At 49.7% G+C, this 22,069-nt stretch overlaps 5 protein-coding genes across 5 annotated transcripts; 2 read left to right on the forward strand and 3 right to left on the reverse strand.

Moving 5' to 3' along the window:
- Positions 1 to 948: 948 nt before the first annotated feature.
- FPOAC1_013527 (uncharacterized protein) lies at positions 949 to 2,277 on the forward strand (the record flags this gene model as incomplete). Its single annotated transcript, XM_044857868.1, has 1 exon — positions 949 to 2,277. One exon carries the CDS (start codon positions 949 to 951, stop codon positions 2,275 to 2,277), a length of 1,329 nt encoding a protein of 442 aa, XP_044701250.1.
- A 723-nt stretch (positions 2,278 to 3,000) lies between these two features.
- Positions 3,001 to 3,771, forward strand: FPOAC1_013528 (uncharacterized protein; the record flags this gene model as incomplete). Its single annotated transcript, XM_044857869.1, has 2 exons — positions 3,001 to 3,696; positions 3,769 to 3,771. The coding sequence occupies 2 exons, from the start codon at positions 3,001 to 3,003 to the stop codon at positions 3,769 to 3,771; spliced, it is 699 nt and encodes a 232-aa protein (XP_044701251.1).
- Positions 3,772 to 9,411: 5,640 nt separating this feature from the next.
- Positions 9,412 to 9,789, reverse strand: FPOAC1_013529 (uncharacterized protein; the record flags this gene model as incomplete). The annotated part of the gene is made up of 2 exons (XM_044857870.1): positions 9,412 to 9,415; positions 9,476 to 9,789. The coding sequence occupies 2 exons, from the start codon at positions 9,787 to 9,789 to the stop codon at positions 9,412 to 9,414; spliced, it is 318 nt and encodes a 105-aa protein (XP_044701252.1).
- A 652-nt stretch (positions 9,790 to 10,441) lies between these two features.
- On the reverse strand, positions 10,442 to 10,780 carry FPOAC1_013530 (uncharacterized protein; the record flags this gene model as incomplete). The annotated part of the gene is made up of 1 exon (XM_044857871.1): positions 10,442 to 10,780. One exon carries the CDS (start codon positions 10,778 to 10,780, stop codon positions 10,442 to 10,444), a length of 339 nt encoding a protein of 112 aa, XP_044701253.1.
- Positions 10,781 to 12,875: 2,095 nt separating this feature from the next.
- On the reverse strand, positions 12,876 to 14,058 carry FPOAC1_013531 (uncharacterized protein; the record flags this gene model as incomplete). The annotated part of the gene is made up of 2 exons (XM_044857872.1): positions 12,876 to 13,278; positions 13,334 to 14,058. 2 exons carry the CDS (start codon positions 14,056 to 14,058, stop codon positions 12,876 to 12,878), a joined length of 1,128 nt encoding a protein of 375 aa, XP_044701254.1.
- Positions 14,059 to 22,069: the final 8,011 nt, after the last annotated feature.

Genomic DNA, 22,069 nt, shown 5'->3' on the forward strand with positions numbered 1-22,069 from the left:
TATCGCGACACGCGATCTACGGAGTCATCCGGAGGTACAGACACCAACAGTCCGCCAAAGACAAAAAAACGCTCAGGGCGCCCACCAATTTTGTCCGATCGGGACAAATCGCATATCAAAATACTCATTGATCGTGACGCTTTCATCTAGTACTATGAAATCATTGAAGGAACAGGGTTGTCTTGTCACAGAAGCACAATTCGTCGCTGGTTGATCCGGGAAGGGATACAACACAGGCACGCTCTTCGTCAACCATTTCTAAGTGAAAAAAAAAACGCTGGAATTTGCAAGAACTTCTGTGATAGATATCGCCATGAAGATGAGGCTTTCTGGTATAGCTGGTGGTTTTCAGATGAATGCTCAATCGACCGTACAGACGGCGATTACACCAAGTGTGTCACGGGCGGGTCTCGGTAGTACAGGTGAACGGGTTATCAAGCGAGACGGCCCCTTCCTTTCAGGGTTTAGGCTGTTATTAGTCAGAAAGTCCTAGATTTAGGGCGGCCAATACATGGGCACCTAGGTGCCCAAATAAAGTTGCGCACTCAGGTGCGCCGCCTGACTAAGCGTGGCACCAATACATAGCCTACAACAGGACGGTTAGGGCTACTTTGGAGAGCTGTTGCTGGACAGATAGGCGGGGGATGAGCTCAAAGATACAGCTGTAGCCTAACTGTGGGTTAACGGGTGATTAAAGTCTTGAACACATTATTTTGCGGTGAACACGATTCTATAGGTCCACGGAGCGTTGCAGAGTCGACAGCTATTGATCGCCGTGTGATGACGGTTTTGCGCACGGGCCGCTTTTCGCGGGGGATAAGTTGTCACGTGATCTGATGGTCTGAGCGAATTTCGACATAATGCCCCAATTCACCGCCTTTCTAACTATCCTCCGCAACCTATTAATAGTAAAAACTCAGTTTGTAATACTGGTACTCCTCCGCGCAAATGTTCGCTGAATCGAATTTGTCTGCATGTTCCTCCTCCGACTCCTCCCCGGTCATGACTCCCGCTACGGATTACGCGAAGGTTGAAAAGGGTAAACCTGGATCTCTTCCACCGCCACCCAAAACTCTACCCTCTCGTTTTTCTTCATGCGCAGTGTCTGACGCTATTCCTATTACGGGATGGGGTGAAATGGACGATGTACGTCTTGCTCCCTCGGTCCCTCCCACTTCCACTCTTCCTGAGAAGAAAACCTTCGGGTTCCTTCCCTCTGCTATTGGATATTCTGGACTTGTACAAGATGAATACCTCGCCCTACCTGCGATGGTCCGCTCCGACGTCTCATTGCCTGAGTACGAATTCTATCATTACGTTTTGTGGTGGTACCGTGTTTATCACGTACACCATCTCTCGGATGAATCCGTCTCCGATGCTCGCGTCAACGCCCTGCCTTTCGCCCTCTATGAACGCCTCGACTTTCCTATTGCCTCGTCACTCTATCAGCACCTCATGTGTCTTGGCGACTTCGAACATCAGGGGAAAACTCGCTTCTTACAACCTCCTCTCTTGACAACTGACCCAGAGAATCTGTTTGGTTTGAAAAGCATGGATCTCCCTGAAATTGGATGGTCACGATCTCGTCTCTTATACGAATGGTCTACTTCTCCGTCTTTATTTCGACATCTTCGCCGTGTCTCCGATCACATGTTTCCTAACCTACCTTCAGAACATCTACCGTTCAGAAAGTCTTCTCATGAGTTAGATCATACCAATCTACTTAATGAACCTGGTTGTTTCTGCGACTTGAGACATCGCTCTCAATTCCTTTCCTCTCTGCAGTCGGTTGTTTCCTCGTCCTCTCCCCTCGCCATGGAGAAATTCAGTTATTCTGAGTTACTTCAACTCGCCTCCTCAATTGGACATAGGTTACGTCCCGTCTACACCGCTCGCGTCTTTGATCGTTCCCCAAATGGTAGTCTTTTACAACTGACTTTCAATTCGTATTTACATCATACCACTGTGCACGAATGTGTTAGTTTGGACTCTATCGTACATGATCGAACCCGCCCTTCTTTGCCGGATCTTGGCTACGTCCCCGACTCGTCTCCTCATCTCTCTGCCGCCCTCCGTCTTGATTTTCAACCGTCCATACCAGATGCTGTTTTCCATGATCTCGACGTCCTGGCTGAGTGTTATGAGGTTTCGTGTTCCGCCCATTCCTATTGGAATAGGTTTAGAGACACAGCCCCTCTACCGCTTCGTTCCAGCTACTTCCGCGCTAGAAAGTTCTTGAGTACGGTTTCTCTCACAGATGTTCTTCTTCCTGAGTAAAACCTTTCTCTACTCGCGACATGACTTTTGTCTTCTTTTCTCTCTTCTCTTTCTCATCATGAGATAAGCGCCCTCCTATGGTTCGTATAATGGTACACCTCTTCTGGCCCTCTGCCGTGTCTAGTTATCAGTGTGTTCCCTCTGTTAGCTCTCGGTAACGACCGCTCTTGGAATTGTTTCCCCCGCATTTACAAATGGGGCTAGAAAAGAAAGGTTGGGAAGAGCAGTAGGGCTTTCTTTTGTGTAGAGTGGACGAAAAGCGGGATACGTGGATAGCTTAGCACAGCTATAGGCCCTATGAGCAGGGTGGCGATCAACACAACGTCAACCAAGAGGTTGCCAATTAACTCAACCTAACTCAACGGAGCCTATTCTTACTAATCAACCAACTCAATATTATCACGATATTGAGTTAGTTGCGTTGGCAAGGTTGATTAAGTATTGTAGCAATGTTCCCAGAATCCGGTGCCAGGTAGCTCAATACAAGGCAGGGTGGGGAATCTATCTACCAATCAGGCTTTCTATCCATACGCGTATGGATTAATTAATCCATATGGAATAATCCATACGCGTTAATCCATATTCCATACGGGGATGTCGTATTCCATAAGTATGGCAATACGGCGGAAAAAATTTGATCCCTGTAGTAATCCCGTTCAGGGGCGATTTTCCAACTCTCCACTCTTTCTTTAATTCCAACACCACTGTGTAAGGACGCTGCGTATGTCCTCGCTGATGACATCCACTTCCACTGACCCTGCGGGGATTCCAGTGTCCACAAGCGAATTGTGCTCTTCCTCAATCTTCAGCACGAACCCTCGATTCTCAAGCGGCGATGTCCAAGAGCGCATGGCTCGAAAGCGTAAAACGACCGCAAATACTTGGGCTCACGCCCGTGAGCCCCTCAATTCGGAGCCATCTCGTTGCGGTCGCAAAAATGAGAAGATTTACTACTGCATGCATTGTGTAAGTCCGACTTACTCCACGACCGTTTCAACGACCTTTCGGAATCATCTGCTCAAGATACACGGCATTGAGCTGGAAGCCCATGAACATCCGATTAAAAAACGGCGTGACCGTCTGATTCAGGATGCTTTCGCCAAGGCCGGCGATATGCATGCTGCAAAGCAACTGGCAAAACGAGAAGAAACTCTGAGACATGCCATCAATCACAAAGCAGCGTTGGAGGCACTTATTCAGCTCGTGACTGTCCGTAATCTCTCTTACAACTGCAGTTCTTGGCCAGAGCTTCATGCGCTCATTTCTGCAGTCAATCCTGCGGCAGATGACCTCATCAGCCTTTCTCACGGCTCCATACAGAAGCTTGTCTCCAATTCCTTTCGTGTACACAAAGACATGTTGCGAAGAAAATTGCAGTCTACCATGCAGTACCCACCTGCCGGTCATACCCACCTACCGGTCAGCGAAAAAAAAAATCCCCCATACATAATGCGCGTTTGTAACCTCATGGGAAAAAATTAATAAAAATAGTAAAAATAAGTTAATCACTGGAGTTCAGATCAAAATTGGATCTATTTTAGTATTCTCTAGGTCTCTTAACCTCACGCCCTGTGCGGGTGCGTACGACACCTAATTCTTCCCTCCCTGAATATGACCTCTCATCCTCTTCCATCCCTCCCACCTCGATCACATCCTCAACAACACCCGCCCCTTCAATTGCTTCGTTTGGCTCTGAAATTGTGTCACCAGCCGCTAAAGCCTCTGCCAGCGTCATAAATTTCTTATTGGGGCTCGGTACCGCCTTTCTCTTCTTACCTCTACTCAACCGGCCAACTTCCTCCTCCAGGCTGGCTATTCTGGTGCTCAAAGAGGCGATCTTGGACTCTTGGGCTTCAAACCCTTTTGATATCACAGAATACCGCCTTCTGGTAGAGGGGCTCTTGTTCTTCCCCAGGTCTCTGATGTGACGGCTGGTCTTTGGCGTATTATCAGAGTCGACTTGCCCGTCTCTGTGGCCGTCTGATCCAGGCGTCGTTTCCTTCTTGTCTGGCTGAATCTCAGGATGCATGAGCGCTTTCCGTCGTGAGATCGGCCAGTTTCCAGTCACTCTCCAGCCCGAAAGGATGTTTTTCTTCGTCATACCCACTTCCCTGGCTTTGGCATAAGCCTTGATGAAGTTGACCTTGTCCACCGGCGCAGAATCCGTCAGGCTTGCCAGTTTTTGGAGTTCTTTTCGATATGCAGCCTTGGATGCGTTGAAAACACCATTATCCAGTGGCTGTAGGCCATGAGAGCAATGTGCAGGCAGGTAACAGCAATATACGTTGTTCAAAAAACACGTGGCCATCCACTCATCCTGGATTTTCAGTCAGCGGTATTTCTGATCGAGAACAGGTAGACACCCACAGATACATGGCTCCCATGGCCATCTAATATTATAAGCCTTGCATCTGACTCATCTGCTGGCTGAGTTTGGGGCAGATAAACCTCTTTGAGCCACTCGACCGCGATATGGTTGTCTGTCCAGCCGTTATCGGACGTGATATAATACCAGTCGGCGATCTTGTTAAACTCATCAATAAACCACTGCTTCTGAAGTTCTTTGCCCTTGAAGATAATTCCCGGCTTTAGAAGACGGCCATCTGCAGTGACGGCTTCGATAAAACTAGTCCAAGTGCGGGACTGCGAGCCTTTGAGGAAGGCCTTCCTCCTGGGATCGCTACTGCCAATTACCAAGGAATCCAAACCTAGATTTGCAATTTGTTGGTAAGTCTTGTATCAGAAGTGGTCAGTACTCACCAAATCCAGCCATGATACCGCCCTCGTCAACATTAACCGTGTTCTCAGGCTTGATCCAGCCATATTCTCTCTCCCGGATATCAAAGTACCAATTGACAGCCATTGGGGTAAAAGAATTGAACCTTGCAGCTTCCTGGCGTTTTCCTACCTTCGTATCGATCTCTGGATGGCGTTTAATAAACCTGGCTAGCCAGTGTACACCGATAGGCCTTTCCCGGCCCTGCTGTCTCAACGGGGCAGCTACGGTGGCGCGAACTTGACTGTGGGAAGGAGCATAGCCCAAGGCCTCTTGTCGAAGTATCCATGTAACTAATCTAGCCTCTTGGGATTTGTATAACAGCTGGGCAGGTTGGGTGACCTCGGACTTTGACGGTAGGCCTCTTAATCGGTCAGACAGAGTGGTTTGGGGCATTCCATGCTTCTGGGCGGCCTGGTGCTGCGAGAGGTGATTATCTGTAACATCCAGTATAGCTTCAATGACATCATTCTCTGTATAAGACTGTTGAGGCATTTTCAAGGCGATTAAAGGAAGCTGCTACAGATAAAAGTTTGATGAAATTTCGGGGAGGCTGGGTGATGAAGGAGACATTTCGAGAAATTTTACATTAGTGCCATGCGACCAAACTGCTTGTGTAAAATACAAATGAACATGCCAATATGAAACAACATGAAACTCTCAGTAAGACACAATATGTTCCATGTAAATAACTTCAATTTTGGCCAAGCACTGTGCAAGCGAAGTTGGACATTTTGTATGGGGAATTTCTTTTTTCGCTGACCGGTAGGTGGGTATGACCGGCAGGTGGGTACTGCATGGTAGGGACCAACAAGTACACCATCACGGGTCGATTGTTAGGGTTGCTGGTGATGTTGATGGTGACGGGAAGTTTATCGTATGACAACCTCTGCATATTGAAAATGACATGGCCAAAGTGTTGAATGACCGAGAAGTCGGCAAAGGTCCAGGGACTGACTGCAGCTGTCTCTACCACCACCATGTCTTCTCTTGGATCATAGTAGGTATACGGCAGCGTTGATCGGTCGAACGGGTTGGCGGACTTGTGGTGTCGCAGAGATAGCCTCTTGAACCTGGTTTCTGCGTATGCTCTGAGACCAGAGCATATGCGGAATATAACCGGCGACTCCCTGATCACGATGTAGTGACCAGGGAGCTGGGCTCGGCTGTTGGAGTACCTGCATAGGTGTATCCGCGGAGGGAGCGCCAGCTTCTAGATGATGTCCCTGATCTCCGCAGGAATAGTCAGGAGATAATAATGCATACTGGAAGAACGTATGCGATTGTTTGACGCGATAGATGACTGAAGTAGGTGATTGTTGATGTGTGACGCGTAGGCAGGTGGTTTGATCCCACTGAAGGTTCGATGTGGCGATGACGTAATGGGCACAGCACGATGCGCCAATTCGGGGATGGCCGCTGTAGGTAAGGTAGAGATTCGCGCGTGTAGATGCTTGCGGCTGTGTATAAAAGAAGGAGAAATGCAAGTGGCAACGGCGTAATGACGCTTCTGTTCGGCTCTGAAGATGGAATAGCTACGTGTGCCCGACCACGAAGGTTGTTGTGTTGGATAAATTGGTACGGCGCGGCACGGCGCAGAAGGAGCTGTGCTGAACCCACTAATCACGTGAGTACTGATGTAGGGTCATCGGCCCTATAATTACTGCCACTGCTTAGGTACCGCCATTGAATTGCTGACTTATCATGTTGTGGCCGCTCGTTGAGACGAGGCTAGCCAGCCTTGCCATCACGTAGAAATTTGTCAGCAGATGCGGCAACGTGATCGGTGGTCCCACTCGATCCAAGGTCATACAGCTTCAAGTCCTATCTCCTTCCATCTCACACTACTCTCAGTACAGAATAAAAAGCCCAAATGAGCGTAATAACACCGTTGTGGGTAAAAAATAGCTTGGGAAAAGCGGTCCCTATACTGTCCCAGCAGTTTTCTTCGTCAGTCTGCTCCCACTGGTTCCAACCTCACATTCCTGGGTCAGTCACGACTCGTAGGGCTTGTCTGAACTCTTCGAACTTCAAGACTGATGGTCCTCCTGTCAGCCCATCGGCCACTAGTTCGTGTGTCGGTATGCATGTGAATTTGACGTCCCCTGCTTCAGCAAGCTCTCTGCAGTAGTGTTCTCTGATGGCTGTGTGCTTTGTTCTTCCTTGATGTTATGGATTCTTCGTGAGTGCGATAGCTACTTGGTTGTCTCCGAAAACAATAGTCAAAGTTAGATCGGTCCGTTCTTCGGATTTTAACGACTAAATCTTGTAACAGTTTCCGTAGCCACATTGCTTCCTTTGCTGCATGTGTCTAAGCCATAAGTTCAGCTTCACATGTTGATAGTGCGAATGTATTTTAACGTTTTGAACCTCAGCCAACCACACCACTTCCAAGATAAAATATATATATCCCATAGTCGATCCTATTGCGTCTAGGTCTGCTCCCCAGTCTGCATTACAATATCCTTAACCATTCTAAATAAACTTGGTAAATCCATGCAGACCTGTTTTGGCCAAGGATGCCTGCCGTAGAATCGATACAAGTCAAATACATCCAACTCGTGCAGAGTAAATAACTGCCTAGGTACCTATTAGTGGAAATAGTGGGGGTTTACATATTACGCTTGCGCAGAGACAGGCTGTCAAGTCGCAAAACGATCTCCCCGCTCTTTAAGGTATAGCCCTTAAGCCCTATAGGGTAACTAAGCGGCGCTCTTTTAACGCCAATAAGGTATCTTACTCAAGAAGCCAGTTAACTGGGATGCTCTCCAGAACGCCAATAAGGTCCCTTACTTGAAAAGCCAGTTGACTGGGATGCTCTCCAGAACGCCAATAAGATCCCTTACTTAAAAAGCCAGTTAACTGGGATGCTCTCTAGAACACCAATAAGGTCTCTGACTTGAGAAGCGAGTTAACCGGGTTGTTCTCTAGAACACTAATAAGGTCTCTGACTTGAGAAGCGAGTTGACTGGGTTCTCCTCCAGAACAACTAATAAGGTCTCTTGCTTAAAAAGCGAGTTGACTGGGTTCTTTTCTAGAATAACCAATGAGGTCTCTTGCTTGAAAAGCCAGTTGACTGGGTTCTTCTCCAGAACACCAATGAGATCCCTTACTTAAAAAGCCAGTTAACTGGGATGCTCTCTAGAACGCCAATAAGGTCCCTTACTTAAAAAGCCTGTTGACTGGAAGTTCTTCTGGCAGTCGACAGGTACTGCCTCGGCGTTCTGGCGGCCCCGATGTATTTCCGTTTTATTATACTGGGCAGTTCTTCTCTATTTATCCTTAATCTCCTTGACTTTATTGGCTTCTCGTCTATTGATTTCTTCTGGTTCATTGCCGATCTCGACTTGGATCATGTCGGCTGCTAGTTCGAGTAAGGAAATAGGAAACATTGCGTGGATCCTGGTTTTCAATGGCGAGTCCAGTTTCTTAGTTATCGCCTCCGGTTTATCATAGTATCTCCTAGGGTCCGATGAACTTGAAGTTGAGTTTGTGTGTCGGCTGTTTTATTGCAATATCTTATCGTAGGCGGCATTGCAAGTAAGTCGAGTAGCAGATGGCTTCTTAACCTAATTGACCTGCCTATAGAAGCTATCCCAGTACTTACTTGCTCGGTCCACCTGTTCAGTATGTCTATCGACATGTGGTCATAATGCTGCATACAGCAAGACAGTGGTTGAGTCCCAGCTAGGTATGACATCAGTGCTTGCCAGAATTTGAAAGTGGATATCGATCATCTGTCCGGTTGGATCTCTTGTGGTAAGCCATTTGCATGCTGTTAAGCGTTCTCCCGTCAAGGGTAGCTTGGTGATGAAAATCCATCGTAATCGAATCCCAAGGCCTTGGAGCAGCTGGGAGTGCTTATAGGACTCCAGTTTTAGAGTTTTCCATGGAGTAAATCCCAAGATGTACATATTAAATCAATGCAACGATGAATACAGTCTCTGAACCTGAATTCTAATAAAGGTCCGGTCTAGACTAGGAGTATGTGCTAAAAGTCATAAAGTAACATTCATAATGATTAATATAAAAGCCTTTTATCTTTTAACAGGTTAGTTGTTAAACACTTCCTCTTCATTAACCTAAAAGATTACACTATAAAGAGACACCCATCCATCCCTACAGGACTCGCTTAGTCGCCACTTTGCATCCCAACCGTGAGTGTCAGCGTAACCAGTTGATAACACAGTTAATAACAACTTATTACTCTCTAGGGTAGGGCAGATTGAGATGACGGGTCCGCACGTGATCCGGATCAATTGCACGAATCCTTTGGATTCGGCCCTGCTTCAATTTAACGTTACAAATCACCCCGACAGAACCCATTGACCTTCGGTTCCCCCGTCCCTATTCCCCAGTCACCTCCGCACACGGCACCTGTCAGCGTGCACTCCTGGTCTTAGGCCACGACCAGCATGTCACGGTCTCATATCGATGACCTCGACCCTTCGGTTGAGGACATCTATGACATGAGTAACCTGCCTCGATAGGCAGATTGGCCAAAATCCGATGTACCCCGCGTCGAGGAAATCTTCCTCTTCCTTGCTCCTTGGCTTGTTCAATACAAGCTTCTCTTGCAAACTCGTCAGGGCCTCTAGCTCCTTGTAGAGATAACCTCTCTCAGACTCTGCTTCCTTGTCAGACTCTTCTTCCTCCAACAGAAGCAGAAGAATTCGGCAACCGAAGGCGGCTAACCTGACGGCATTATTGCGGTCATAAAAGATGTCGGTTCCCATCGACAGGCTCCGGCGGCGTACGTAATCTGGCCGGGCAGATCAGGGGTAGATGTACCACATCTGCGACACGATTAGTGCTATGGATCAAAGGAGGGACCACGGTTGACTGACTGTATGGAGTATGTTGGTATCGGCACGATTTTGGTGGATCGATGGTTGCAGGAGGAAGAAACAGCTACGGTGCATACAGCTCGGAAGCTTCTTCTATATAACCCTCATTATAGAGTTTGGTTATTGCCCTGTCAGTCACAGCGGATGTTCTTGGTGGGAAAGTAAGTTATTGAGAGAAACTTATTTTTGATACATTGAGATTTAATCCGTATGGATATTTGGTTGAAGATAGAGATAATTGGAAGGCTTGGACCTGGATTTATTCCAGTAAAGTACATAAGAAAACAATAGTAAGTGTCAGCGTAGCTTGTTTTGCAACGCGAAATCTGTCGGCACAGCTGTAACAGCGTTCAGTCTTCACGGGATGCAGTTTCTTTGCGTTGGGGCTCCCATGCTCACACGACAGGGCACAGATTGGGAAGCTACTATCCCTTATACTTGCTGCTATATAGGTTAGAAGGCTCGAATTTCGACGTACTTCGTCACGACCCATCCAGTACGATGCCGATGTCCCTTGCCGATGCTAAGGGTCCGGACTTCTTCAGACCTGTACGGTTAACGATAGGGTCAGCTCAGAGCCGTTGTAGTTATGTCCCAGGGCTACACGATCCCGCACGTTTTCTCTAAATATACATTCGTTTCCAGTTCTTTGCGGCGATATAGACACTTTCCCTTGTACGATGCGGCTTTCGGACAGCATTACTCGACGACGTCTGCCGAGCACTGCTGTCCTGGCTATTATAGTTATCGCGGTCATGAACGCGGTATCGGTCATATCGGGGGTTGCAAGAGTGTCGGTGATAATGTCGATTGCCGCAGCCCTGACGTCTTTGGAAGCATTGGTTACCGGTGGTCGATCGTTGCGGGGTCGGTCGGTCATCGTGAGATAATGATAATCGAGCATTACAGTTGCGACTAGCGGTTGGTCGAGTTGCCGGATGACATTCGTCGACGGATAATTCGTATTGCTTTATGCCGGTACTCGTACTGCTGGATGATGTATATCAGTTCGGCGCAATCATCTGACTGTATGGGGAAGCGGGGGGAGGGGGATCGCGGGTTCGACGAAGACAAACCGAACGTGCGCGATCGATCACTCTTCAGCGTCACGCTATTCAGGGGCTACAGCTTTTCGCTAGGCCAGCTGGGTCTGCTGGGCCTGCCGGGCCACGATGACGCCGACCTTAACATGACGGGGAGTATACGGAGCCTGATGCAGCTTCTTAATCCGCAAGTCTCCCTCCCTCTCTGCACTCGACGCTCCTGGTGAGAATACAGCAGAAGCCAGGAATGTGCTGTTGCTGGACGAGCTTGCGTTCATCGTGACGGAACCCCCCGGCTTTAATCCACCAAGCGCTGTCGCTGCCACTCAACATGTCGGGGCAGTAGTGTATCAAGGATAGGTTGCCGCATCGGCTGAACATGAGTATCCGCCGAGCTGGTCCGTAATACGCACTCTACTGTCCACGTCGTTGGAATATCCTGTATACAAGACCCCAAAAGAATTCCTTCTTGATCTACTTCCGAGTGTCGGAAGCGGTTTGTATTTGTGCGATATTTAGTCGTCGGCGTCTCTACCCCCCAGGTGGCAAGAGCCTTCATCGATGGGCAAGGTAAGCCGATACTGTTCCCCGTCTTTCGGTTTACATACAGGGAGGGCCATGCTTCTATGCACTAAACTAGTTGACCGGTTTCAATGCAAGCTGTCGCTTAACTGACGCTTACTACCACTCCAATAAGGAGAGGTAAGAGATTTTGGCACAACAAGTCTCCGGTGTTTTAATAAAGAACTATTTTATATTCCGTCAGTCGCTAAACGGATTTATAGTAAAACCTGGGCCTTTGTTTTCAGGCAATAACTGCCTGGACTATCTTATCTTATGCATATCGCTAAGCAGCAGCACAAATCTTCCGGCCAACAGTATCGTTTACACGTGGTTAGCCTATCTTTTTTCACTGTCTACTACAAGTGAATAAGGTCCGATTATCGGCCGCGTATTTATGTATCCCCTCCACCCCCAGCCTGAGGGTTTGACAGCGCGAACCTACTATGTATGGCTACTAACAAGCTGATGAGGGGGGATGTCAGAGCATCCGGTATTGCAGCCACAAGGTGCTGGACGAACTGCTCGTTTGGTGCATGTATAGTCCTCATGGCCGCGTGATGGGGGTTTACCGTCAACGAATCCCTTGACGTAAAACTCCACGTCTGAACCACCGCCTGTCCCTATCCAGGATGAGCGCTGACCGGTAGTTCGGTCATCCGGTTAGCCGGTCTCATTTTCACCACTATTCAATAATATAAGTCACAAGCTTGCGACTTGTTCAAATGTCAACTGCATCGCTAAATGAAAGTAGAAAGCCTGTATGATTATTACTTCCTCCAGCCAATGTTCCAGATAACGTGGGCTATATCGCGAGCAGTGTTGACCGTATCAATAACGTGGCCAAATATGCCATCCCTGTATTTTATTCCGTTTTCCTCATAAAGCATAAACATACCGGACGGAGTGTGTCGCATCCCTATAGGCTCCTCACAAAGGTTGCCCGATGAGGGGGAACCTACTCGGATCGCCATTGGTATCCTCATTTTGGGGGGGGGGGGGTTTAACAAGACTTTATCGAGGCTATTATCTCTTCCTCTACGAAAAGAACCTGCCTGACTGCCTGACAGGTCGTGGGGTCTCTTGTGGATAGGAAGGGGGGATGAGTAGACTTTAGGCATGCTTCATAGCAGTCTCTTGCGACTCAGGAGTGTCTTCGCGGTATTTAAGGGTAGTGGAAGGCAGCATCGCAAGTGTTTTTCCTTCAGTTGCTAGCTCTGGCTTCAAAGTCTTGCGTCGGGATATGGGCCTCTTCTTTGCCCCGACCCGCCTTATCATAACCCCGTGATATAAGTCACTATCAAAACTGTAGTGGTCATTGATCATGTCTTCATTATCCTTCGCTTCAACAGCTATGCACTGCTTAACTTGCTAATTGAAATGAACGTGCTTTCGCTCAGAGCTGGGGGAAACAATTGTAGATAACTCTACCGAAGGAGCGACGCTCTTTCTTTCTTCACTCAATCGACATGATGCAAATGGGTAGGCGAAGCAGTCTGTTGACGAACGACCGAGGTAAAGTCGGAGGATTCCTTGGGTCTCCTGGGCCTTCACAGCTGTGGTGGCTTGCTTTAATAATGAGGCCGTGAACAGCGATCGCTGAAACATAACTTCAGATATTCTTCTCTTCTTCAGAATGGATTTCTTGTTGGGGTTGAGGAGTGGGTCGGTATTTGACAGCGACATGCTCAAGGGCTCCGTGTAGGTAGGGTGGAGGTTCTTTGGTCCTGGCTGCAGAGGGCCGTAGAGCCAGGTGACATCACAGTCTTTGAGCCTTGTAGATATAAGTATTTAAATGGAGATAAAGGGAGCACTATAGGGAGGCAAACCAATTGATGGATTCGGGGGGGGTGGTCTTGAGGTTGTTCTTGGCCTTGATCCATGCCCTCCAAGAAGCATTTTCCAATCGAGCGCTGTTGGGAAGCTCTCCCCTCCGTGTTACAACGTATTTCCATGAGGACCAGATATCTTCCTCTCTCCATTCATTGGACAGGTAATCGACTTGGCGCGACGGCCTACTTGAGACTGCAGTGTCGTCCTCTGCGTATTGGGATTTTCCGTGCTCCGGTGTTTCGGGTCCTGATGTTTCATGAGAGACCTCCTCAGAGCTCTCGTGTTCTGCAAGAGAGACAGCATAAGAGTTGCCTTCTCGGGGGCTTGGGGGTAGCTCTAGGTTGTCATCGTAGTGCGTATCAGGACGGATCTCTGGGTGAACGCAGAGCTTCTCCTGCGCAAAGGATAGAAACGTGAAGTTACCTTCGGGTAATTCAACAAGACCAATAGCATCGTAGTCATAGGTAATAGAGAGGTTAGTAGTAGGAGTAGATGAATAAGAGAGGCCGACCAAGTCGGCATGGGCGGTATGGGGAGACGAGGAAGTAGATGGTGAGTTGAGTTCGGCAGAAGACTTAGAAGCAGGCTGGTAATGCTCGCTCAGGTGAGAAGAGGGGAAATATGGAGGAGCCGAAGAGATGAAGTTGAAATGAGAATGTGAGCGTCGCAGGCCAGACGTGGCAAAATAACTGTTTTCTTCTGATGGAAGAACAGCAGCCATGATGAAGTTCGGGGAGACCCGTAAAGAATCTTTTTACAATGCCGCAGCACCCAGAATAGGTAAATTTGAGGGAAATGAAGGTTAGAGACTCATGAGTACAGGCAAGGGTAATGGTAGAATAAAGCTTTGGGTTTAGCTTTGAGAAAGGGCAGTCAATGGAGGGAGAGCGGGGGGGATAAGAAGCCACAACTAGACGGTTATATTTTGAGACTCTAACATACCTGGGAATTTGAGTTAACTCATGAAACTCACGCCAGCATCCCCACTATTTCAGCATCTGATCTAGTTAGTCTAACCAAGTTAAGGGATTTCCCGGTGATCCGTCGGCAGCGCAGCCCCCAATCCAATCCAACAAATTGCCAAACAAATCAAACAAATATGCCAAAATTTTATTTCAGTCAAACAAATATGAGATCCTCAATTTAAAATAACATTTAATAGATTTGATATATAACATGCCATCTAGCCTCCATACTGCCAAACCGTCGACCGCGCTTTCACAGCTTACCCAGAACCTGGCTGGTGAGTAACCCCAGCCAATCAAAGTCATCCATCAAGCCCTCCATTGGTGACATGATGCTTTCTTCGCCTCCACCCTCTGCCTTTTTCTTTTCTCTAACCACCAAGGAATTTGGCGTGTCAATTCGAGCTGACAACGCAATCGGCATTGCCGGACCACCCTACAGTTGCAGATCTTCCGCAAGCAGTGTAGAGGAACAAACGATATGTTTTGGAAGAGTCCTTATCCCGGAAGGGCTCAAAGGGTTAGAAGAGCTGGATCAGGCGCCATGGACTTTTTCTTACTGAGATTGAAACTAACGACAGTCTGTGAAACTAACGACAGTCTGCTGAGTCCTTACTGGGCCTGTCGCCTGTGCGACGACGCTTGCAGTGCAGTAATGTGCCGCGCACCAGAGTCAAGACGATCCGAGAATTGAGCCTGGGACTTCTGATTAACACCAATGTTCCCTTTTCCTTCCTCAGCGATATATTCTTTCAGTAGGTTGCTTGGCAGCTTGACCCTTACCTATCTGACTAGATACCATGGAGACGGCAATTGATAGGCCGTTTGCTGGATGATACGTATAAGTCTAAGAAAGATGAGATCAAGCAGGAGCTCTCAGATGCCCTTACTAAAATACACCTGGGGTTCGACCTGTGGATATCGCCTAATAGGCATGCTGTTATGGCAGTTACAGCTCATTTTCTTGCCCGCTAGGGCAAGCACCAGTCGCGCCGATTAGCACTCCGTCGCCAGCCCGGGTGTCATAGCCAGCGAACCATCTTCGAAAGTCTGTGCTTATCCCGTTCAATCTTATTGGCAAGATACCCAGCAGCTGGGGTGCTGGTAGGAATGGAATATCTGTTGGAGCATTTTAAGGACTGGAATGTCCTCCATCCCATTGAGTGCAAGTGGACCGTAGTACATACACCCTCATGCTAAAAATATATTACCTAGCTATCGATCAGTGGTCAGTATTAATAAGCTAAATCTAGTCACCTATTGGTTTAACTAATAAGTTAACTTACCTATACCCCTCCTAATAGTGCCTGCTATATATGACACGGCATATTGTTGTCATCCTACAAAGGCTATTTTTCAGCTTACGTTATGTATACGATGTTGTGTCACAGCTCGAAGTCAGACCAACCTACCCTAGAGCCACAAGTGGATCAGATCACGTGGCGATAGCGTTATCGCCGTAACCTTAGTTAGACCGCCAGTCAGATCCTGAACGTAGCTCCTTGAGCTACGTCTTGTTAATAGAGCCTGACCTGCCTGCAGTGCCTATCCGTAGCAATAGAACCTATTACGCCCGAAGCGTTCCCTGTCCACCCGTACCGCCGGACTCAGCCCGTGACACTACGTAGCTCCTAACCGTTGGACACCGAACGCGATGTCTGCCCGCCCGCTCCCGCCCTTCCTGCCGGACAGCGTCGAGTCATTCCGTGACCATGCCCCGGAACACCTAGACGATTGGTTCGAATACTTCCGGAACGTTTATACCTACGCCGAGAACGCCCAGAACCGTATATCCCAGCTGGAGAATGAGACCCAGAACATGAAGGATAAACATCAAGGACTCGAACAATCCCTGCAACAAATCACCACTGAGCGTAACTTTGCCCGAGCCCAGCTCGAGTACACTGAGCAACAACACGAGAAGGCCCTAAAGAGGAAGGACGACGACATCTTCGAGGCCCGCCTCGCCGAACGTCGCGCCCTCGATGCCACCCGACCTACCGTACCTACTATCCGTGAACCCCCGAGACTAGCGCTCCCGCTGAGCTTCGTGTAGCGACTCCTATGGGAACGACTCCTCCGCCTTCTTCCCGATCTACCGAATCAACCAGTCTTACCGAACGATTACCCGACCCTGACAAGTTTGAGGGCGAACGGAGCGACCTACGCCGTTTCGTCTCCCAGATACACTCAAAACTAAAAGCTAACCACGACCGATTCCCGACACGCCTCGCCCGAATGTCCTATGTAACTGGCCGTCTTAAGGGACGCGCCTATGCACAAGTCCTACCGCACATTAAAGCTGGTGAATGCCAACTCCCCGACTACCAGGATATTATCGATCTACTAGAACGCGCTTTTGGAGACCCGAACCGGATCAATAATGCCCGCGCCGAATTATTCCGCCTTCGCCAGACTCACAAGGATTTCAGCACCTTCTTCGCCGAGTTCCAACGCCTCGCGCTGGAAGGAGAAATGTCAGAAGAGGCCCTCCCTACCCTGTTGGAACAAGCTGTCTCCCGAGAACTACGCGGAATGCTTATACACAACCCACCGCCTAGCTATAAATATCACGACCTAGCCACCTTCCTACAAGAATTGGAAAACCGACGACGCCGCTTCGCAGCGGAGCCACAGCCTGCGTCACGAAAGACGAATATGCCGCTGAAGGAGTACCCCCAGACACTCCGAAAGAAGTCCCCATCGCCTCGTAGAGGGAGAAGCCCCCGAAAACCGCCAACCAGCCGGAGAACCTATGGACCTCAGCAATCAGCGCCGCTATAACCGCCCTAACCAACGACGGGAGAACAACCAGTGCTTCCGTTGCGGTTCAGCCAACCACTACCTCCGCGACTGTCCCGAACCTGACACACGTCCAACCAGGCTCCGTCAAGCCACCTTCGCTTATAGCCCCAACCGCACCAGCCAGCCCCCGTCTCCACACTCGCCTACATCCAGCCGCGCCAGTTCCCGCCGATCTAGACACTCCCGAGGACGCCAGGAAAACGGGGTGAGCCTGTCTTAAGTCGGCGCCAGGCTCCCCTCCCCGCACCTACTGTACCGAAGATTAAACTGTCCGCCGCCTCCGTTCATGGAATCCCGATTGAGAACGAGAACAACCAACGTTCGAACCTGATGATACTGCCTGCCAGCCTCAATGTGGCCGGAAGAGAACCAATTCCGTCTTACGCTATGACCGATAGCGGAGCGGAAGGAAAAGGGTTTATCGACGAGAGCTGGGCTAAGTCCCAGAACCTGAAGTTTAGACCCCTGAAGAGAACCTTCGAGATTGAAGTGTTCGACGGGCGACCTGCCGAGAGCGGGAAGGTCGCCTACTACGTCCGCGCCGGACTCCGCATTGCCGATCACGAGCAGAAGAGCATGATCTTCTACGTGACCCAGCTAGCCAGCTACCCTATTGTCCTGGGAATGCCTTGGCTAAAGCAACACGACCCGCAGGTGGGCTTCGCGGCCCACACGTTCACATTTAACAGCCCGTACTGCCAGAAATTCTGCAACACCCCAACCAAGCCTACAAGGATTAAGGCTTTACAGACCGTCCCGAAGAAGTTCATGCGCCAGATGAAAGGGAGTATCCCACCAGCCTTGGAGGGAAAGGATATCCTCCCGGTTTCCCTGCGAACCGCCCGAATATACAGCCAGAAGGACCGTTACCGCCTCTTCACCGTCACCCTGAAGCAACTGGACTACCTGCTTAAGCCTGAGCCAGAGGCATTCGTGCTGCCGGAAGAACTTCGAGAGTTCCAGGACGTTTTCTCGCCTAAGGAGGCAGAGAAGCTACCACCGCACCGATCTGGAGACCACCACATCGAGCTAACCCCAGGAGGAAAACTGCCGTTTGGACCCTTGTATGGAATGTCCCGGAACGAACTGACAGCCCTACGAGAGTGGCTAGACGAGAATCTGCGTAAAGGATTCATCCGCCCAAGCTCGTCGCCTGTAGCCTCCCCGGTACTATTCGTCAAGAAACCCGGCGGTGGTCTACGCTTCTGCGTGGACTACCGAGCCCTGAATAATATTACGGTTAAGGACCGCTACCCGCTCCCCCCTGATCAAAGAATCCCTGAATAACCTGTCTGGTATGAAATACTTCTCCCGTATTGACATCGTATCGGCCTTCAATAATCTGCGTATCAAGGAAGGCCAGGAGTACCTGACAGCATTCCGCACCCGATTCGGATTATATGAGTCACTGGTTATGCCCTTCGGCCTAACAGGAGCCCCCGCGACCTTCCAGCGGTACATTAATGATGCGCTGAGGGAATACCTGGATATATTCTGCACTGCGTACCTGGACGATATCCTGATCTATAGCCGGACCCGAGAAGAACATGTCGAGCAATTAAAGATGGTGCTTGAAAAACTGAGAGCTGCCGGGTTATTCGCAAACCCAGCCAAATGCGAATTCATGGTTACGGAAACCAAGTTCCTAGGCCTTATCGTGGGACGAGACGGCATCCGAATGGACCCTGCAAAGATCGAAACTGTTAAGAACTGGCAAACCCCGACCTGCCTGACAGATGTACAAGCTTTCACAGGATTTGCGAACTTCTACAGGAGGTTCATCCGTGACTTCTCTAAGCTTACAGCCCCGTTGAACCACCTGACAAAGAAAGACGTACCGTTCGTCTGGGACGAAACCTGCGAAAAGGCTTTCCGAGACTTGAAGGGAGCCTTCACATCAGCACCGATCTTACGCCCCTTCGATTGGACGAAGGACGTAATCCTGGAGACAGACGCCTCTGACTATGTATCCGCCGGTGTGCTGTCGCAATACGACGATGACGGAAGGCTGCACCCGGTAGCCTTCTTCTCCAAGAAGCATACGTCCACGGAATGCAACTACGAGATCTACGATAAGGAACTCATGGCCATTATTCGCTGCTTCGAAGAATGGAGACCCGAACTGGAGGGGGCACCCTCACCGATAAAAGTGATCACGGATCACAAGAACCTGGAGTACTTTACGACGACGAAGTTACTTAACCGACGACAAGCCCGCTGGTCTGAGTTCCTGTCCCGATTTAATTTCCAGATCACATATCGACCTGGGAAACAGGGAGTTAAACCCGATGCCCTGACCAGGAGGTCAGAAGACCTCCCTAAAGAGGGGGATGAGCGCTTAGCGCACCAAAGCCAGGTGGTACTAAAGAAAGAGAACTGGCAACTTCCGCCGCTACGAGTCCAGAGAGCCCGCATCCGCCACCCACTACAACAGAACCAACCCGCACCAACACCCGAGGAGCCGTCACTCTCAATAGAGCTACCAGAAGAGATCGACCGCTTGCTGAACGAAGGATACCAGACCGATGAAGACCTGCAGTCGATACTACAAGCCCTCAGGACCGACGCACCGCGACACCCGAAGATTACGCTTGCAGAGTGCAAGATCGTCCAGGAACGACTGTTGTACCGGGACCGCATCTATATCCCGAGCCACGACGCCCTCAAGACCGCCCTGCTGAAAGCCTGCCACGAACACCCTATAGCAGGACACCCAGGTCGTGCCCGCACTTATGACCTGCTTTCCCGGGATTACTACTGGCCCGGAATGTTGGCCTACATCGAACAATGGGTTAAGAACTGCCATACGTGTCGAAGAGCCAACCCAGCCCGAGAAGCGAAGCAAGGTGTGCTGAAACCCTTGCCTATCCCCGAACGAGCCTGGCAACATGTGTCAATGGATTTTATCACACATCTGCCGCCCAGCGAAGGAAATGACGCCATCCTGATTATAGCCTGCCGCCTGACCAAGATGAGACATATCATCGCATGCAAAGGAACCTGCGATGCCGAAGACGCAGCCCATTACTACCTGAAGGAAGTGTGGAAGCTACATGGGCTCCCACAGACTATAGTATCGGACCGGGGACCCCAGTTCGTAGCGGAGTTCTGGCAGAAGCTCACCAAACAACTGTCGATCAGCTCGCTACTATCCACCGCTTACCACCCTGAGACCGACGGACAGACTGAACGCCTGAACGCTGTGTTGGAACAGTACCTGCGAGCCTACGTGTCATACCTACAGGACGACTGGAACCGATGGCTCCCCCTGGCCGAGTTCGCAGCGAACTCCCTGAAATCCGAAACCACCGGCGTATCTCCGTTCTTTGCAAACTATGGATTCCACCCGCGAATGGGCTTTGAACCCACGATTACAGTCAGAGGAACCCCAGCCACTAGAGACGCAGAACAGTTCGCAAAGACGATGAACGACATCCTAGAGCACCTGAGATCAGAAAGCATTGCCGCACAAGCCCGTTACGAAGCCCAAGCGAACCGACACAGACGACCTGCCCGACGATACCAAGTAGGGGACTCAGTGTGGCTAGACGCCAGGAATATCAAGACCCTTAGGCCACAGAAGAAACTAGACTGGAAGAACATCGGCCCGTTAAAGATCGGCAAGGTCATCTCCCCGTACGCCTATCGACTGGAACTGCCCGCCAGCATGAAGATACACCCCGTGTTTCACACGAGCCTGCTAAAGCCAGCTGCCACCAATCCGCTGCCCGGTCAGAACGTAGACCCGCCACCGCCAGTAGAAGCCGAAGGAGTGGAAGAGTGGGAGGTTGAAGACATTGTGGATTCCCGATGGGACAGACGAGGCCGAGGAGGCCGCCCCAGGCTGAAGTATACTGTGAAATGGGCCGGATATGCAGACCCAACAGAAGTCCCTGCTGCCTACGTGGAGAATTCTGCAGAGATCGTGGCGAACTTCCACAGGAGATACCCTGACAAGCCCGGACCACAGTAGCCCGTCTCGGCAGAGCTCGATGCTAAAGAGGGGGGCACTGTCACAGCTCGAAGTCAGACCAACCTACCCTAGAGCCACAAGTGGATCAGATCACGTGGCGATAGCGTTATCGCCGTAACCTTAGTTAGACCGCCAGTCAGATCCTGAACGTAGCTCCTTGAGCTACGTCTTGTTAATAGAGCCTGACCTGCCTGCAGTGCCTATCCGTAGCAATAGAACCTATTACGCCCGAAGCGTTCCCTGTCCACCCGTACCGCCGGACTCAGCCCGTGACATGTTGACTCAGAAAAATATGCGTCATCCATTTTGGTCAGGAAAAATGCCCCTCAAAGCAGAAAAGATCGGCACTATTATAGCGGTGACAATCATCTAACCCCTCAAGTCACATAGAACTTTCAGCTTTCAGCTATCATATATTTTTCAGCTCTTATAATGTTATTCCATGAGCCCACTCTTACTGTACGCAGTCGTGGTGGTAATTCGACGAAATACAACAAATCTGGCCCGTGCATGCTGTTGAGTGGTTGTCTGTGCACGCTTTCAGGGTTCGCGGAGCTACAGTGGAATTGGAGAGGACAGCGCGCTGAGATTGGTCAAGTGTGGGTCTCATCGCGGTGTGCCCCACTCGACGTGGTTTACCGGGCATAAACTACAAGAAGCGCTTCAATGTGACGGTTGGGGTTTTAAACTGGTAAACTAGTCCGTACTGGTTTATGTTTGCAGAGACGTAGGGCGCAGATACTGAGCAGAGCGAAGTGTCACGTCTCTTAAGAGTGAATAGAGCGGGTTAGGCGTATTCAGATAAAGAACTCTTGTTGATAGCTGGTGAGCTAAGTGTTCTATCTAGTGCTAAATAAATGTATATATATATGAACGGGCTCACAGTTGAGAAGCTGTGAGTCGGGGTCCTGCCACTGATTGGTTTAGTGGTGCATACAATGGTTGGTGGAAGGGAACGCGCTGGGGTCATAACAGGTAGCTCTTGGATA

Source organism: Fusarium poae (assembly GCF_019609905.1).
Source record: "Fusarium poae strain DAOMC 252244 chromosome Unknown contig_2, whole genome shotgun sequence".
Classification (NCBI taxonomy): Eukaryota; Fungi; Ascomycota; class Sordariomycetes; order Hypocreales; family Nectriaceae; genus Fusarium; species Fusarium poae.